At 42.4% G+C, this 20253-nt stretch overlaps 1 protein-coding gene across 2 annotated transcripts; it reads right to left on the bottom strand.

Moving 5' to 3' along the window:
- Positions 1 to 33: 33 nt before the first annotated feature.
- LOC135522330 (golgin subfamily A member 6-like protein 22) lies at positions 34 to 19705 on the bottom strand. Of its 2 annotated transcripts, XM_064948474.1 has the most exons (11): positions 19631 to 19705; positions 18332 to 18558; positions 17245 to 18248; positions 16699 to 16851; positions 15159 to 15236; positions 11252 to 11368; positions 10332 to 10481; positions 9958 to 10125; positions 3290 to 3481; positions 2847 to 3038; positions 34 to 2740 (listed from the first exon to the last, which is right to left on the bottom strand). In XM_064948474.1, the coding sequence occupies exons 2-11, from the start codon at positions 18501 to 18503 to the stop codon at positions 2636 to 2638; spliced, it is 2331 nt and encodes a 776-aa protein (XP_064804546.1). In that variant the 5' UTR covers positions 18504 to 18558; positions 19631 to 19705; the 3' UTR covers positions 34 to 2635. The 2 variants fall into 2 exon arrangements, with proteins under 2 accessions (XP_064804546.1, XP_064804547.1); XM_064948475.1 differs by lacking the exon at positions 19631 to 19705 and having other exon boundaries at positions 18327 to 18411.
- Between the last annotated feature and the right edge of the window lie 548 nt (positions 19706 to 20253).

Here is a 20253-nt window from a genome sequence, read left to right as displayed (position 1 = left end):
CATTTAAACTCAGCAACAAAAATAAACGTCCTCTCACTGTCAACTGCGTTTATTAAATCTTTGTATAAACATAACATTTAACAACTGATACATAAACTGAACAAGTTCCACAGACATGTGACTAACAGAATTGGAATAATGTGTCCCTGAACAAAGGGGGGGGGTCAAAATCAAAAGTAACAGTCAGTATCTGGTGTGGCCACCAGCTGCATTAAGCACTGCAGTGCATCTCCTCCTCGTGGACTGCACCAGATGTCAGTTTTTGCTGTGAGATGTTACCCCACTCTTCCACCAAGGCACCTGCGAGTTCCCGGACATTTCTGGTCCCAGACATGAGATCCGCCATGGCCAGCGAAGAGCCCGGAACACTGACATTCCTGTCTTGCAAGAAATTACGCACAGAACGAGCAGTATGGCTGGTGGCATTGTCATGCTGCAGGGTCATGTCAGGATGAGCCTGCAGGAAGGATACCACATGAGGGAGGAGGATGTCTTCCCTGTAACATACAGCATTGAGATTGCAGGCAATGACAAAAAGCTCAGTCCGATGATGCTGTGACACACCGCCCCAGACCATGACGGACCCTCCACCTCCAAATTTATCCCACTCCAGAGTACAGGCCTTGTTGTAACACTCGTTCCTTCGACGATAAACGCAAATCCGACCATCACCCCTGGTGAGACAACCGCGACTCGTCAGTGAAGAACACTTTTTGCCAGTCCTGTCTGCTCCAGCGACGGTGGGTTTGTGCCCATAGGCGACGTTGTTGCCGGTGATGTCTGGTGAGGACCTGCTTTACAACAGGCCAACAAGCCCTCTGTCCAGCCTCTCCCAGCCTATTGCAGACAGTCTGAGCACTAATGGAGGGATTGTGCGTTCCTGGTGTAACTCTGGCAGTTATTTTTGCCATCCTGTACCTGTCCCGCAGGTGTGATGTTCGGATGTACCGATCCTGTGCAGGTGTTGTTACACATGGTCTGCCACTGTGAGGACGATCAGCTGTCCGTCCTGTAGCACTGTCTTAGGCATCTCAGTACAGACATAGCAATTTATTGCCCTGGCCACATCTGCATTCCTCATGCCTCCCTTGCAGCATGCCTAAGGCACGTTCACGCAGATGAGCAGGGACCCTGGGCATCTTTCTTTTGGTGTTTTTCCAGAGTCAGTAGAAAGGCCTCTGGTGTTCTAAGTTTTCATAACTGTGACCTTAATTGCCTACCGTCTGTGTCTTAACGACCGTTCCACAGTTGCATGTTCATTAATTGTTAGTTAATTGAACAAGCATGGGAAACTGTTTAAACCGTTTACAATGAAGATTGTGAAGTTATTTGGATTTTAATGAATTATCTTTGAAAGACAGGGTCCTGAAAAAGGGACGTTTCTTTTGTATTTATTAATTACCAGGTCTCTTTAGATTAGGTTACTAAATTAACAAGTTCACCTCAACCTCCGAGGGTCAAATAAACTAGTGTTGAAATATTATCTCCAAAACAACAGTTCCCAGGTAACCAGAAACCATGGTCCTGCTTGTGATAGGATCCAGCTTTTGTCAAACTTATGTCCCCAAAATTATTTATTGCTAACACTAACTGCCACGTAAATTCTCCTAACCGGCTGCCTAAGTTCTCCTAAACCGCCTACAAAAAGTAATTTCTGGCAAATGCTGCAAACGCTGGATCCCTTCTCGCCATGACCGTTTACTGGGGATCATATTCCAAGTGTGAAGTACAGAGCAAGAGACACCCGCGGGTCATTAAAGTCCCTTTGATCATCCATGACATAAGCAGCAAAGTACATGCAATGAAAACAGACTAGATTCAATCATTTCGATCATGTAGAGAGTTGTATTTTCTCAATCTCACAACGACTTAAAAAAATTAAAACATGGCAGACATCAAATTAAACCTTTTCCCAAAATAAATGTATCAAACCATTGTGTAGTAAAATTAAACCTGCCAAAAAGTAACAAAATATTTTGGGGTAAAAAATGTAAACCCCTTTATGACTATCACAATACCAAGCAGAATGATGTAGCTAATTTGTAAAGAAATTGGCAGTGTGAACAGAAATAGCCCAGTCCGACAAAAAGGCACAGAAAAAAAATAAAATCACAGAACTTACTGTATGACACCAATAAAGAAAGCTCTTGGGAAACTGCAACATCAAACTGTCCAGATTCAACACAATAATAATCCCCCTTCTGATAGCGCGTATCAAGAAGGCTGCACTACACTATGCCCTGAAGGACACATTAACAAATCTCATCATACATTTCCCCATGTCCCATTCTACTCGTTAATCAATGTCTGACATGGACCAAAATGTATTTTGAATAAGCATAAATAGAACTCTCGGGAAATGAAATTATTTCAAAAATATACTTTGGTCCATGTCAGACATTAACTACTAGCATACTTCATCAATATGAATATACAAATATGAATGATGCCAAAACGGAGAAATAACATCACTATGTGCAAAACACAACCTTTTCAATGGGCCTACATACAATTGTAATTAGTAGTAAACTACCTGTGGAGCAAATGTTGGTTCACGCAACTCATCTATATAAAATGGGCATTGTACCTTCGTGGTTCTATGTTTTTTGCTCTTTCACTATCTTGTTCGTCTCTTTCATAATGTGTGTTTGACAGCAATCATGGGTTCAAATTTGTTCAGCAGGTTCTGTTGAAGTTCTTTGAGTAGATGATCCCGTTCTTCGGAATCCAGGAGAACTTGCTAAATAAAACAAGTTTACAAATCAAAATAGTCAGTTAATTTGGTCCGACCTTTAGTGCTGTTCTAAAGTCATGTATGGGCATACCTCGCTCATGTATGGACATACCTCAATGAGTTTGTCTCTCTTCTCCAGGCTCTCCCTCAATTTCCTCTCCTCCCTCTCTTTGTCATCCATTTCGCTCCGCCAGGCTCGCTGTGCCTCCTTGTTCTCCTTCCCGCTCTCCCTCAGGTCGTTGAGTGTGTCGTTGAGTTGCTTTGACAGCGAAGACACCGTCTGACTATGATTCTGCTCTTGCTCCTTGAGAAGGCAGGGGAAAAGATGGGAAGAGAGGTAAGGTATGGGTTCTAATGACCAAACTATATTACAGGCTTGGTATTTTAGATACCTCACTGAAGATGACCTGAATTGTGTAAGAAACAATGGAAGACACAGCACATCTCAGTATATAGAGGGAGCCTCTTACTAGTCTTACATGGCTTCCCATTCACTGATATGAAAGACAGGGATTGGTGAAAGCATCCACTCTCCCATCCCTCGTTTGTACTCACCTGCACTATACCCTGATAGTCCTGCAGGGCGGTGGTGAGCTTGGAGAACTCCCGGCACATGGTGGCGCTGTGCTCCTCCCTGTCCTGTAACCAGACTATCACTAGGCTCTCCTTCTCCTTCAGCTGAGAGGCCAGAGCCCCCTCAGCCCCGCCTCCTGACACCCCTTGGCTAATCACAGAGTCAGACAGTGCCTGGGGGGAAAGAAAACAAGTTATGAGGAGGAAAGTCTCCCTGAAGCCAGTCAAAAGAGCTACATGTAGAATTTTTGCATTGTAATTTCAAAAAAAGTCCATATAATAGCTGCAGTAGTAGTGGAATGATAGTGTTTCACAATATTTTTTCACCCCAAAAATATTTTGGGCCAATACAAAAATCGCATTCTAAAATGCAGACCTATTTGACAACAAAAGCGTACGTCGCTAATTCTCTATGGTTTTGCTATACAACATTCCTGTAGATTGTTCTAAAACTATTATTTGGTTAACAGTAATAGCCTATATATTATGTTGATTCCCACTTTAAAAGTATCTGCCTGTCCCTGTTTCGCAGTCTGTGTGAGTGAGCCGCTCACTCCCTCTCCCCACATTGTGCAAGGACAAATGGAATAATACAGAAATTTCACATTTGGAGCACCTTTGACATTTGGAGAAACGTGGATAAACGTCAGAATCTGATGTCAAAATTGGTAAAACTGAGATCTTGTTGTACAATGAACAAAAATGTGGCCTTTAATTGGAGACAATTAAAGGCCACACTAAAATGTGCAGTTGTCACAACACAATGCCACAGATGTCTCAAGTTGAGGGAGTGTGCAATTGGCATGCTGACTGCACCAGAACTGTTGCCAGAGAATTTAATATTTAATCACTCTACCATAAGCCGCCTCTGTCGTTTTAGGGAATTTTGCAGTACGTTCAACTGGCCTCACAACCGCACACCACCTGTTAGGCGACGTGTTGGCGAGCGGTTTGCTAATGTCAACATTGTGAACACAGTGCCCCATGGTGGCGGTGGGGTTATGGTATGGGCAGGAATAAGCTATGGACAATAAACACAACTGCATTTTATCAATGGCAAATTGAATGCACAGAGATATCGTGATGAGATCCTGAGGGCCATTGTCGTGCCATTTATCTGCCGCCATCACCACATATTTCAACATGATACCGCCCGGGCTCAGGTGACAAGGATCTTTACACAATTCCTGGAAGCAGCAAATGTCTCAGTTCTTCAATGGCCTGTGTACTCAGACATGTCATCCATTGAGCATGTTTGGGATGCTCTGGAGTAACATGTACAACAGCGTGTTCCAGTTCCCGCCAGCAACGTCGCACAGCCATTGAAGAGGAGTGGGACAACATTCCACAGGCCACAATAAACAGCCTGATCAGCTCTATGCATAGGAGATGTGTCACTCTGCATGAGGTTAATGGTGGTCACACTAGATACGGACTTTGTCTGATCCACGCCCCTACCTTTTTTAAAAGGCATCTGTATTCCTAGTCATGTGAAATCCATAGATTAAGCCTAATGAATTTATTAATCTTTGACATTGCTGCATTTATATTTTTGTTGAGTATACATAAAATAGCAGAGGCCCATCAATTAGCCCACATGGCTATATAGCAACAATATCATATTTAGAGTTAGCAGTCTAGCTAAGTGTTTTGAGTTCCGACTTCACAGGTAGTGAATAATATAGCCTATAGGCCAATATGCTGGCAAAAAAATAAAAACGTCCCCTTTTCAGGACCCGGTCTTAATAATTTGTAAAAATCCAAATAACTTCACAGATCATTGTAAACGGTTTAAACACTTTTTCCCATGCTTGTTCAAAGAAGCATAAACAATTAGTGAACATGCACCTGTGGAACGGTCGTTAAGACACTAACAGCTTACAGACGGTAGGCAATTAAGGTCACAGTTATGAAAACTTAGAACACCAGAGGCCTTTCTACTGACTCTGAAAAACACCAAAAGAAAGATGCCCAGGGTCCCTGCTCATCTGCGTGAACGTGCCTTAGGCATGCTGCAAGGGAGGCAAGAGGACTGCAGATGTGGCCAGGGCAATAAATTGCAATGTCCGTACTGTGAGACTCCTAAGACAGCGCTACATGGAGACAGGACGGACAGCTGATCGTCCTCACAGTGGCAGACCACGTGTAACAACACCTGCACAGGATTGGTACATCCAAACATCACACTTGCGGGACAGGTACAGGATGGCAACAATAACTGCCAGAGTTACACCAGGAATGCACAACCCATCCATCAGTGCTCAGACTGTCTGCAATAGGCTGGGAGAGGCTGGACTGAGGGCTTGTAGGCCTGTTGTAAGGCAGGTCCTCACCAGGCATCAACAACTTTGCGTATGGGCACAAAGCCACCGTCGCTGGACCAGACAGGAATGGCAAAAAGTGTTCTTCACTGACGAGTCACGGTTGTCTCACCAGGGGTGATGTTCGGATTTGCGTTTATCGTCGAAGGAATGAGTGTTACAACAAGGCCTGTACTCTGGAGCGGGATTGATTTGGAGGTGGAGGGTCCGTCATGGTCTGGGGCGGTGTGTCACAGCATCATCGGACTGAGCTTGTTGTCATTGCAGGCAATCTCAATGCTGTGCATTGCAGGGAAGACATCCTTCTCCCTCATGTGGTACCCTTCCTTCAGGCTCATCCTGACATGACCCTCCAGCGTGACAATGCCACCAGCCATGCTGCTCGTTCTGTGCATAATTTCCTGCAAGACAGAAATGTCAGTGCTCTGCCATGGCCAGCGAAGAGCACAGATCTCAATCCCATTGAGCACATCTGGGACCTGTTGGATCGGAGGGTGAGGGCAAGGGCCATTCCCCCCAGAAATGTCTGGGAACTCGCAGGTGCCTTGGTGGAAGAGTGGGGTAACATCTGACAGCAAGAACTGGCAAATATGGTGCAGTCTATGAGGAGATGCACTGCAGTGCTTAATGCAGCTGGTGGCCACCCCAGATATCAACTGTTACTTTTGATTTTGACCCCCCCCCCCCCCTGTTCAGGGACACATCATTCCAATTCTGTCAGTCACATGTCTGTGGAACTTGTTCAGTTTATGTCTCAGTTGTTAAATCTTATATGTTTATACAAATATTTACACATGTTAAGTTTGCTGAAAATAAATGCAGTTGACCGTGAGATATAGATATACATTACCAGTCAAAAGTTGACATACCTACAATGGTTTTTCTTTATTTTTACTATTTCTACATTGTTGAATAATTATGTTGTAACCAAAAAAGTGAAACAAATCAAGATTCTTCAAAGTAGCCACCCTTTGCCTTGATGACAGGTTTGCACACGCTTGGCATTCTCTCAAACAGCTCCATGAGGTAGTCACCTGAAATGCCTTTCAATTAACAGGTGTGCCCTGTTAAAATATCATTTGTGGAATTTCTTTCCTTCTTAATGCCTTTGAGCCAATCAGGTGTGTTGTGACAACATAGGGATGGTATACAGAAGATAGCCCTATTTGGCAAAAAAACAAGTCCATATTATGGTAAGAACAACTCAAATAAGCAAAGAGAATCTACAGTCCATCATTACTTTAAGACATGAAGATCAGTCATTGTGGAACATTTCAAGAACTTTTAAAGTTTCTTCAAGTAACAGTCGCAAAACCATCAAGTGGTATGATGAAACTGGCTCTTATGAAGACCCAGACATACCTCTGCTGCAGAGGATACGTTCATTAGAGTTACCAGCCTCATAAATGCAGCCTAAATGAATGCGTCAGAGTTCAAATAACAGACATCTCAACATCAAATGTTCAGTGGAGACTGTGTGAATCAGGCCTTCATGGTCGAATTGCTGCAAAGAAACCACTACTAAAGGACACCAATAACTTGCTTGCTCCAAGAAACGAGCAATGGACATTAGACTGGTGGAAATATGTCCTTTGGTCTGATGAGTCCAAATGGGAGATTTTTTGGTTCCAACCACAGTGTCTTTGTGAGATGCAGAGAAGGTGAACGGATGATCTCCACATGTGTGTGGTTCCCACCATGAAGCATGGTGGTGTAATGGTGCTTTGCTGGTGACACTGACAGTGATTTATTTGGAATTCAAGGAAGATTTTTACCAGCATGGCCACCACAGCATTCTGCAGTGATACGCCATCACATCTGGTTCACGCTTAGTGGGACTATCATTTGTTTTTCAACAGGACAATGACCAAACACACCTTCGAGCTGTGACAGGGCTATTTGACCAAGGAGAGTGATGGAGTGTTGCATCAGATGATCTGGCCTCCACAATCACCGGACCTCAACGCAATTGAGATGGTTAGGGATAAGTTGGACTGCAGAGTGAAGGAAAAGCAGTGGGAACTCCTTCAAGACTGTTGGATAAGCATTCCAGGTAAAGCTGGTTGAGAGAATACCAAGAGTGTGCAAAGCAGTCAAGGAAAAGGGTGGCTACCTTGCAGAATTTACAATATATTGTGATTTGTTTAACACTTATTTGGGTACTACATGATTCCATATGTGTTATTTCATAGTTTTGATGTCTTCACTATTATTCTGCAATGTAGAAAATAGTAAAAAATAAATAATCCTGGAATGAGTAAGTGTGTCCAAACTTTTGACTGGTACTGTAGATGCACAAAGAGCCAAAAATAAATCTGATAATTCTGGATCCTATTTTGACGGATTTCACATCAAATTATCAATCATGCATTCCCTGGATATGTTAGATAAATAGCTTACTTTTGAAATATTAGTCTACCATTCTACTCAGTTGACTTTCATGGCACTGTAAAAATGTGGCAAGAGTCCTGACACTAATGCAAAGTAACTGTCCATTAAAACCGTTTTATTGTTGAAGCAACATTCACTCTAATGTTGGGGCACGGTAACTTGAACTTCGTGCAACTTCTGGTGTGTGTCTACAGTGAACACTGAGGCTGTACCCTTACAGTGTTAGATAGTAGCCAATAGGCTATTGTGGCTATTTCAGCATAATGTTGGCCTACCAACAAAACAGTGTGAATCCCATAACATTTTCACATGGAAATAGCTTATGATTTCAATGATATAGCCTACAGCAGCCTATATGTGGTGTTCAATGCAGGCCTACATTGCATAAGACTTTTAAAACTTTATGAAGGGCTTGACATTAATTCATGATTTTTTTTACCGGGTCTGTAACATGGGCCAAATAAGTGACATTTTATTGTGTTGTATGATGCAAGAAACCACTTTAGAAAATAAAATGTATTATTACCACGCAGAGAATTAGACCATGTAGGCTACCCCTCTATTGGCTTATTTGCATATTCAAGCCCGTCTCAAAAAACAACACCCCTTTAGATAAGCTTTTTTACCAAGACAGCTTGAAATGTAGCCTACTTGTTTTGTGTTCTTGTAGGAAGCACTAACTCCCCATTGCTGACCTGTACTTATCTATAACTGGGCTAATAACTTGCTAATGAGCAAAGAATATCAACAAATGTGCAGATGCAGGGCTCTGCAGTCTGATCTGAACTGAAAAGCTCAAGACCACCGATGGGCTACACCCTCCAATAGAATTTTACTCTGTTGCACTCCGTCTACAACAAAATCAGACTCAATTTTGCAAAGTCCGATTTGTTTTCATTTGTTGCATTGAAAAGGGGCTGATATAATGTTGATTCAATCACAGAAAAAAAGCGTTGATCTATATAGTGCAAACTAAAGGGGAGAACTCGGTGAAGTTCAATTTCTTGTGTCTCTGTGTGGCTGCACACACTCGCAGCTTAGAGGGAACATTGCATTGTAATCTATTTGTTGTTATCAAGCAAAATAGTTATTAATCTCAATGTGACTTTGTCCATATTGCCCAGCTCTAGTACCTACTCCCCCAAAATATTTATTGCCGATTTATCACATTTGATAAAACATTTATCGTGTTATGGATTTTTATCCATATTGCCCATCTCTAGAAACTGCACCCCTCCTCTCTAACGTCGGTATCAATAAAAGGCGTGGTCATCTCCTACTCAAGCACAAGGAACAACGGCAAACTGTGGCAAGCAGCCAAAGTAGAAATCGCCCTGTCATTTCCTAGTTGCATAAAATCTACACCCTTAAAACTATTTCAGTTTATGTGAGAAAACATGCACTGAATAGTGTAAGGAATCATTGTACCATCTAAATCGCAGTGAAATATCTCCGACTGCTTGAAGTTGGTCGATGAAACTGAACGCAAAATAGCCTCCATCATGGTCCATGCTACCCGGGATCCTTGGATGACAGATAGCACTAACCTCTCCACCGTATTGCAGGGAAATGGGATGCGTGGGAGTGGAAAAGTGTTGTTTTAAAAAATAAAATAAAGAGTTGTCGTAATTCACCTTGCTTCCACATGGGTGAGAATGGACATGTAGCACCTTTAACTTGAATAACAGAGGTCAGTGCATGCAGCACTGGTTACTGAACCTGACACAAACAATTGTGGGCACACTAAAAAGAGATATCTGGAATCAATTCTATTTAGATCAGGAATGGTCAAACAAATAGATAATCAAATCAATCAAAACACCATCTTTCAAGACATCTGGGTCTGTATTCACAAAGCCTCTCAGAGTAGGAGTCCCACAGCACACCTAATTTAATTCAACCTATGGAGACACTGTAGGTTGAGGTGATCCCCCTCACCTGCATGTCTTTCTGAGAGCTCTTTAGTGCCTCCTTCAGGCAGAGGAGAAGTGACTCTTTCTCCTGTAGGACTGCTGTGAGGGCCTGGTCCCGCTGTCTCCACACTTCCCTCTCCTTCTGCACCTCCCGCTGCACTCGCTCCTTCTCAACCAGCTCCACTCTCAGTTCCTGGGGGTTAGAAGAAAAACAGGGCCCTTATGGGAGAAATGACCAGTAACACCTTTGACTGAATGACTATAGTGTAACCAGCACAATATGTTAATTTTGTTAATGAATTTGAGTTAATACATCGCGTGAGGGTGTGTGTCCTACAGCAGCTGCCGTACACTGGTAGCACAGCAATCACACGTGTGGGCTTTCAACATTAGACTCACATTGATGATGTCCTGGTTACATTGGAGCACAGCGTTGAGTGTGGAGAGGTCTTTCTCCCGGTCTCTCCCAGCCTTCTTCAGTGCCTCCAGCTCGCTCTCCATCCTCTTCTCCCTCTCACTCACCTCAGAGAGCAGAGCCTCCAGGGCTAGCTAATGAAGTGGTAGAACGCAAGACATCAGCAAAATAACCTTGTACAGAAATGTTCTATATCCCATACAACAGGTGGGTCTAATCCGAAAGCTGATTGGATAAAACCACATTCCAGCCTGTGTCTATTCCACAAGTTGCCACCGGCTAAATCTATGACGTTAAAATGCCTATTTACTCTGTTCCATCTGACTGCACAATCCACTGTCATCAGCCCAGTCAAGCAATTTATGAACCTGATTTCCATTATTAAAAGTATCTAGACATTCTCAGATTTCTTTTAGACTAACATTTTGCTGTGTTGTTGGCTAGCTCCTGACAAGTGTGCACATTTTCTATGCTAAGAGAAATCACACCTCATTAGCTCATTGTTTGGGATGTATCAAAATAAATGTCACTAGAAAACAGAGGAAACAAATGCAAATACTTTGCTGTTATTCTGGCTGCACTTTTTAACGCAACTAAGTTAGCCGTAGTTGGCTAGTTAGCAAGCAAGGGATAAGAACGTTGCCAGCCAGTATGGTAATGGAACATTTAGAACGAAAGACTGGATACAGAACAAACGTAGTCTCGGGCCCAACAACACCCATGCCAATATATCCTCCAAACACCGGCTTCTCTGGCATTATCACTTAAGTAATGTAATTTAAAAAGGAAATATTCACACATTTTATTGTCCATGCTTTGACAGTATACACAAGTTTGTGTGATTTTATTGTAAACCAATAGCTTATTCAAATCATAATCAAATGGGATCAATCTTAACCCTCACCTTATTGTCGGAGAGAGTTTGTTTCAGATTGTCAGTGAGTGCCTGTGTTAGTCTGTCAGCCACGTCTGTCCCTGTCCCCACCTCAACGCACATCTTCCTGATCAGACACATGCACTCCTGAGACAGACAGGAAGACAGGAAATTCATGTCTGATCATGGAATAACACATGGCTTGTCCCAGAGATGGCATCAGAAAAGGACTTGATGTGGTAAGAAAAAAACCCACATTTAAATGACATCAATTACACCAGAATACAAAAACTGCATTTAAACAAATGTCTCAATGATAAATATTGCAACAATGATAGTTAAGAAAACAGGGTTTGCCCCAACCACTCACGGTTGGGACAATTTGGGTTGATAATTGGATTTCTTGATTATTGTTATTATTTTATTTTTGATGGATTATGTGTGTACCTGCTTGACATTTTACTGCATTGTTAGGAGCTAGTAATAGAAGCATTTCATTGCACCCGCTATAACATCTGCTAAACTGTGTACACGACCAATAAATGTGACAAAAATACACATAGAACCAGTCAAAACGTTTGAACACACCTACTCATTCAACAGTTGTTTATTTTGACCATGTTCTACATTGTAGAGTAATAGTGAAGACATCAAAACTATGAAATAACATATGGAGTCATGTAGTAACCAAAAAAGTGTTAAATCAAAATATTTTATATTTGAGGTTCTTCAAAGTAGCCACCGTTTGCCTTGATGACAACTTTACACTCAACCAGCTTCATGAGGTAGCCACCTGGAATTATTTTCCAAAGGTCTTGAAGTTTAGTACATATGCTGAGAACTTGTTGGTTGCTTTTCTTTCACTCTGTGGGCCAACTCATCCCTAACCACCTGAATTGGGTTGAAGTCAGGTGATTGTGGATGCAGCACTCCATCACTCTCCTTCTTGGTCAAATACCTCTTACACAGCCTGGAGGTGTTTTGGCTCATTGTCCTGTTGAAAAACAAATGATTGTCCCACTAAGCGCAAACCAGATGGGATGGAGTATTGCTGCAGAATGCTGTGGTAGCCATGCTGGTTAAGAGTCCCTTGAATTCTAAATAAATCACAGACAGTGTCACCAGCAAGCACCCCACACCACCTCCTCCATGCTTCACGGTGGGAACCACACACAGTGTTGTAAAGAACTTAAGTAAACAATTATTTCAAGTACTACTTGAAATTGGGGTATCTGTACTTTATTTATATTCTTGACAATTTTACTTCACTACATTCCTAAAGAAAATGTTACTTTTTACGCCATATATTTTCCCTGACAACCCAAAGTGCTCGTTAAATTTCAATTTCAAATTGTGAATTCATGCACTTATCAAGATAGAATGTGGCCGTCCTTACTGCCTATGGTCAAGTGGACTCACTAAACACAAATGCATCTTTTGTAAAAGTCTGAGTGTTGGGAGTGTGCCCCTGGCTATCTGTAAATTTGCTTACTATAAGGAATTTTAAATGATTTATACTTTTACTTTAGATTCTTAAGTATATTTTAGCAATAACATACTTTGAGACCTAAGTACAGTTGAAGTCAGAAGTTTAAATACACTTATGTTGGAGTCATTAAAACTCGTTTTTCAACAACTCCACACATTTCTCGCTAACAAACTATAGTTTTGGCAAGTCGGTTAGGACATCTACTTCACGCATGACAAGTCATTTTTCCAACAATTGTTTACAGAGAGATTATTTCACTGTATCCCAATTCCAGTGGGTCAGAAGTTTACATACACGAAGTTGACTGTGCCTTTAAACAGCTTGGAAAATTCCAGAAAATTATGTCATGGCTTTAGAAGCTTCTGATAGCCTAATTGCCATCATTTGAGTCAATTCGAGGTGTACCGGTGGATGTATTTCAAGGCCTACCTTCAAACTCAGTGCTTCTTTGCTTGACATCATGGGAAAATCAAAAATCAGCCAAGACCTCAGAATATTTTTTTTACACCTCCACAAGTCTGGTTCATCCTTGGGAGCAATTTCCAAATGCCTGAAGGTACCACGTTCATCTGTACAAACAATAGTAAGCAAGTATAAACACCATGGAACCACGCAGCCGTCATACCGCTCAGGAAGGAGACACGTTCAGTCTCCTAGAGATGAACGTACTTTGGTGCGAAAAGTGCAAATCAATCCCAGAACAACAGCAAATGACCTTGTGAAGATGCTGGAGGAAACAGTATCTATATCCATAGTAAAACGAGTTCTATATCGATATAACCTGAAAGGCCGCTCAGTAAGGAAGAAGCCACTGCTCCAAAACCGGCATAAAAAAAAGCCAGACTACGGTTTGCAACTGCACATGGGGACAAAGATCGTACTTTTTGGAGAACCCTCTGGTTCTCTGGTCTGATGAAACAAAAATAGAACCGTTTGGCCATAATGACCATCGTTCTGTTTGGAGGAAAAAGGGGGAGGCTTGCAAGCTGTAGAATACCATCCCAACCGTGAAGCATGGGGGTGCAGCATCATGTTGTGGGGGTGCTTTACTGCAGGAGGGACTGGTGCACTTCACAAAATAGATTGCATCATGAGGAAATTTATGTGGATATATTGAAGCAACATCTCAAAACATCAGTCAGAAAGTTAACGCTTGGTCGCAAATGGGCCTTCCAAATGGACAATGACCCAAAGCATACCTCCAAAGTTGTTGCAAAATGGCTTAAGACAAGGATTTTTGTCTAGGATTGAATGTCAGGAATTGTGAAAAACAGAGTTTAAATGTATTTGGCTGAGGTGTATGTAAAATTCGACTTAAACTGTATATTTAAAACCAAATACTTTTAGGCTTTAACTCAAGTACAATTTTACTGGGTAACATTCACTTGAGTAACTTTCTATTAAGGTATCTATACTTTTACTCAAGTATGACAATTGCATCTCACAAAGATACAGCGGTTGGAACCAAAAATCTAAAATATGGACTGATCAGTCCAAAGGACAGATTTGCACCAGTCAAATATCAATTGCCCGTGTTTCTTGGCCCAGGCAAGTCTTCGTATTATTAATGTCCATTAGTATTGGTTTCTTTGCAGCAATTCGACCATGAAGGCCTGATTTACACAGTCTCCTCTGAACAGTTGATGTTGAGATGTGTCTTACTCGAACTCTGAAGCATTTATTTGGGCTGCAATCTGAGGTGCAGCTAATTTCCTATTTCTGAGGGTGGAAATTCTAATGAACTTATCCTCTGCAGCAGAGGTAACTCTGGGTCTTCCTTTCCTGTGACGGTCCTCATGAGAGCCAGTTTCATCATAACGCTTGATGGGTTTTGTGACTGCACTTGAAGAAACTTAAAGTTCTTGAAATTTAACAAGGCACACCTATTAATTTAAATGCATTCCAGGTGACTACACCATGAAGCTGGTTGAAGGATTCCAAGAGTGTACTGAAGTGTACTGACACCATGAAGCCGTCATCAAGGCAAAGGATGGCTACACTTTTTTGGTTACTACATGATTCCATGTGTTACTTCATAGTTTTGATGTCTTCACTACTATTCAACAATGTAGAAAATAGTAAAACTAACTAAAAACCCTGGAATGAGTAGGTGTGTTCAAACGTTTGACTGGTACTCTATATTAAACCGATTTGATGTATCCATTTGTCTAACAGTCAGTATATGTTAAGCTGAGGAAGTTTGCTCACCCATACAAACTTTAATAGAGTTAGACGCTTTGTTTGGGTTTTGTGATGAAAATGGATTCCTATCTGCTAAAACCACCACATCTTAAGTTAGGTCTGGGAGTTTAAGAGCTTGGGGTGTCCATGTTGTGATGGTAACATTCCACTAGCTCAGCCACTGTCTCATTCGTGAGTGAAGTGGATCCCTGTGTTTTAGGCATGACTGCATTGTCTCCCCTCATAGAATCAGTATGAATCACTCACCCGGATAACTCTGTCTCTGCTGAGCAACGAATGCCCCAAACTCTGCAGTAGCAAGTTTCCCTCGTCCTTCTGCGGAAACTGAAAAAGCCATAAATCACAACATACACAGGACTTAGATGAAGGATGTTAAGTCAACACGGGGTTGGCATTGTTGCAGCGATAGAAGAGCAGACTAGCCTGGTACTAGATCAGTGTGTGTTTTTTTCCAAACTGATGACAATGACCACAGGCATTGCCAAGACCGCACAAACATATTTGGGACCAGGCTAGAGCAGCAGACCTGTCCATTTTGAAGCCAGTGTCTTGTGGGTGATATATGCCACTATAATACAGTTGATGCTTTCATAGAATGCAGGCAATCAGTTTGCATTATTGTAATACATTTAGAACATATATTATAAGCCTATAAATTTGCCCCGCAAGTGCCAAGTGTGAAGGTTCCCCACCACAAAAGCTTGATATACTGTGAAACCTCACACAGAGCACACAAATAATCCCAATGATTGACTTATTTGAATTTTTCTAGGATCGGGTGGAGTTTGCCAGATTCCAGGCAAAAAAATAGCTTTCTGTGGTGCTCTTAATCGTCAAAGCTCTTCGTGGATTTACAGCTCCCATTCCCAGACTGGACTTGCTAATAGGGCTTGCTAAAAATATCCCAAAAACTGGAACTCAAGCTAGACCGGAATCTCAGACGCGAATCTCATGAAATGAGAATCAGTTTAGGTAAGATGCCTTAACAGCTGGGGGTGAGGCCTAGACATGCTAGAACCATAGGTAGATGCATGGTTGGATAACTTGAGTCTACTGTAAGGAGGTAAGGACAAGCGATGCCACTCAGCAGCTGAGTAGCATGTTAATGATCTCTTTATTAAAAGCCATCCTGAGCTGCAGGGCAAACTCCACTAGTTGGGGAAGATTCCAGGGAGATGTGTGTGTGTGTGGTTATATGAGTGCACCTGCATTAAAGAGACGCCACCCCCCCAGTCCAGAAACCAAACTCTAACACACCCATCATTCCATGCATAATGCTTTATTTGTGCTTAGTCAACACAAACGTGGCTTAAAGACATTGCTATCCAAGTGATTCTGCAGATGTGCGTGCGCACGCAAGTACATGAAGAGGAAGCATGTTAGGGACACTATGTTCAGGCCATTATATTGCTGTGCACCTGCTGACGAGGCATATACCTGTTTATCTTGTATAAAATGTCAGCAGTCAATTACCATGATAGGGAGTGTCAACCTCAGTTGTACTTGTGTGTGTGTGCGCGCAACCAAATTATCATGACCCTTCAATTCCCGCTCACCAATTTATACTGTTTTCTTTCTCAATTGAGTTACTATAAATACTATGGACCGGTTTCCCAGACACAGCCTAGTCCTGGTATAAAAAATATATAAATGCTTCCATTGGAGAATCTCCATTGAGAATGTTTTTTAGTCTATGAGTAGGCTTCATTTGTGTCTAGGAATCCAGCTGAAAATGTCTAAACTCGGGGGGAATCAATGTCAAATCAATAAACTACTCAGTGCTTACCTTAAGCCAATCCTCTGGTCCACTGACATTAGCTTCTGGTTTGGTTTTGGTCCCGTGTTTAAGCTCAGTTTCTAGGGTCTTGATGCGTGTCATGGCTTGATCAAGCTGTCCTCTCAACTGTCTGACTGCAAGGTGCACTCGACCTGTATTACTCTGAAATGAAATAATAAAACGGCATTTCGTGAAAGACATAAGTTGTCACTTAATTCTGTTGAAGTCCAACTCCTGTATTTATAAGTAAGAGAATATTTAGTTGGACTTTTGCACTGGCTCCAGACATTAGATACTAGATGGCATATTACAGACCACTAAGTAAATATTTACACTCAGTGATAGACGGTGTGATCCACAGACCACAGGCAAGGCAACCAGTCGGAAAATCCTCATTTAGGGCAGAGATATTTTCCTGACCAGGGAAAGGGCCCATTTATAGGCTATGGGAATCCAAAGTGTTGTCATCAGAAAACAATCCTAGCCCTACTTATAATCACTTCCTATCATTATTTGGCATGCTGGATTTTGATAGAATATAAGAAAAAAACTCACTTCTCTGTGTAGTGGAATAAACTCGTCCCTCAATTCAGTCAGAACGTCATTTGTCTCTCCATCCACTTCCTCTCCTCCATTCTCCCGCTCTCCAAAATTCAGCACCCTTGTTACCTCAGGGGAGGATGTCTCACCTACCACTCCTGAATATCGCCCTTCCCTCTTACCCAAAACGGGAATCTTACTCCCTGAAGGTGAACTGACAGGCTTTCCTTCAATACCTTTCAACTCTCTGAGGACCAGGAGTGACAAATCATCCGGAAAATCAAATGGATCACGGCAACCCAGCGAGTCCAGCGATTGGATGGACTCAGTGCGAGAGGACGCTCGTAAGGAGAGAGCGGATCCAGTCAATGACGCTGGGCTAGAGCTTAGCGACGGCACTCTCGACCAGTGAAGAGGCATGCTCTGCGACTTATCCCGCGATAGAGCCAAGGGGGAAAAGGGTTGGAAGGGTAGGCGGCGGGGAACCCCACAAACTGACTCATAGGCGGAGTCGGACACCCTCAGAGAATCACATCCCTCACAATTTTTCCCCATCGTGCATCGTTTCCCCGTTCTCCTGAAGTATGGACATGCGTCCCATTTCTCAGACCAGCACTCATACTCTGACAGGGCCATGTTCTCCTTCAACATTTCAATGTAACCCTCTCGGTTTCCCATTCCCTCCCCATCCTCCTCACTAGTGCTGCTCCTCATCCGGAAATCCTGAGGGCATCGCTGGCGGTAAGCGCTGCGTACCCACTGCCTGACCTTGTCCCTCTCCTGGGTCAACTTCTGAAGCCTCTCAGAGGATAAGACCCTCACCCTGGAAATGACAGAGTCAAACTTGAAAACCCGCTCTAGAACTGAAACACATTTGCCACACAAGAACTCCCCCCGCCCACTGCCCCGTGGTACGGCCTGGCCTAGTATGTGTGTCAGCACAGAGAGAAGGTCCATTGCTTTAGAAGGTGAGGAAAGGGACGAGAGAGAGACCGTGGAGCCAAGAGACATGGTGCTACCTGCAAAGTGGGGAAAGAAAACATTAGAACAGACACACGCACATATACGCAGAGAAGTGCACACACACACACACACACCTCACCCCAGGGGCTGCTTTGAGAAGACCTGGAGAGACTTCCCCTGCCCAGCGAGTCTGATGGGGTCTGAGGCTGACCATCTTTCTTGTTCTGACGCCCAAAGAGCCATCGCCGTTGGTTACCGTGCAGGTCACCCCCACACACCAGACACGCCTCACCTTTGCCTCTGGAGGACATAGTAGATGGAGGGGCTAGAAAATCCCCTGATGTCCACAGAATGATCTTCAATATTCTGTTGGAATAAAGCAGAAAAGATTCTTCGCTGCAGCCTTAACTAAATGTATTCTAAACTTTTTGATCATGGTGTAGATAACGGTTTGATATCTAATCTTAGAATTACATTCTGTATAATTGCACTTGCTGGCAGTGACATTCAAATAGGTTTTTCCAAGTCAGAATTGGGTTTTCAAAAGCTAGCTTCACTTTTGGCCCACTTATATATTAACAATTATTATACTAGGCTGTTTAGCCTTAGTCAGTTATCTGCTCTCACTAGCTTGCAGCGTAGAGCCTCGATTTTTGCTTTGCCTCCGTGCGCTTTAATATTATAGTGGACGTTTTGCTCAACATGTTTGCTCTTTTAGCACAGAGCTGTGAGTGTTTACAGTTGCAACCCACAGCCGCCTACACGTCGACCTTGAACCACGCTGTCAGTACATTTCGCAAACTGTCAAAGCAACAACAAAAACAAGCCTCGCAAACTTTCACGATCTCCCCGCCATTCGTTTCACTGCTCGCTTGTACCTATGTTAATGAACTTCAGACAACAGCAGCCTATTCTATTCCTATACAATATCGAATATCTTACACCAGCAGCTGTCGTCTCTTTCTGTTGCCCGCGGTACACAACCTATAACCAAAACTAATGACCTGTCTATGCAGTCCTATTTTAAGAGGCGGAGGTGTGTAAATACATTTCATTCCGACAACGCGGAGTCCGTAACCACGAAAGTTCTAGGCTGTGTTCACGGTCTGATATCAAGTTAAGCAGTATGACTTCACCAAATTAATTATCCTTCCTTTAAAGATTGCCAAAACCACATATTTGTTTTCTGTGCCTCCACGTTTAGACCATCTGCATGCATAAAACGTTTGGATAAGTATGGTTTATCTTTCTCGATCAATTAAATCTGGTTTCGCGCTCTGAACACGATAAAGTTGGGAAGTCTTGAACGCAAACATTAATCCCGGTGGCTTCCTCGGTGAAGTTAACCGGGTCCCATCTACATTTGAATGACTTTACCAATGACCACATAGTAAAAAAAAAAAAGAAATACAATAACAATTTTTAAAAAGTGTCTTACAATGTCAACCAGGAACTCGAGCGCACAGCAGTTGCCTACACCGGAAAGGAGCTGTGAGTGTGCACTACCTTGCTGACGTCATTAGTCATACCTGGGGTGTATTCATTACGCCAATTCTGTTGCGAAACGTTTCGTAAACAGAACGAAACGGGGAGGGACCCACCTGAATTTGTCCAATAGAACATCTGTTTGGACTAATGATTACACCACTGTTTTGAGAAGTGAATGGCCGTAAATCAGCAGTCGATTGGATTATTTTCATAGGCACACTTGTCATTGGTAATATACCGCGCCAGAGCTCCTCCCTCAACTAATAGCTACTATGGAATGTAATTCAAGTTTATGCAACATTATACATTACATTTCATTCTGGTGGCAATCATTCCCATAATATAGCCCTCTGGAAAAAACATTTAGCCTTTAGACATTTAACATTTAGATAATGTAATCTATGGAAATCTATGGAACTATGATATTTGCATGCTTGGGCGATTGTGTGCCAACATGGTAGTCCAATGTTTGGTAATTCTTTTTAAGATTCAGTCAAATATAAAGATTATACACTATCATCAATCACAAAGATTTATTCAAAGAGAGAAACAAGTCTGATTCACCAGGAGAAG

Source organism: Oncorhynchus masou, chromosome 30 (assembly GCF_036934945.1).
Source record: "Oncorhynchus masou masou isolate Uvic2021 chromosome 30, UVic_Omas_1.1, whole genome shotgun sequence".
Taxonomy (NCBI): Eukaryota; Metazoa; Chordata; class Actinopteri; order Salmoniformes; family Salmonidae; genus Oncorhynchus; species Oncorhynchus masou.
Note: the sequence above shows the minus strand (reverse complement) of the source record. Positions and strands in the feature narration are given on the sequence as shown.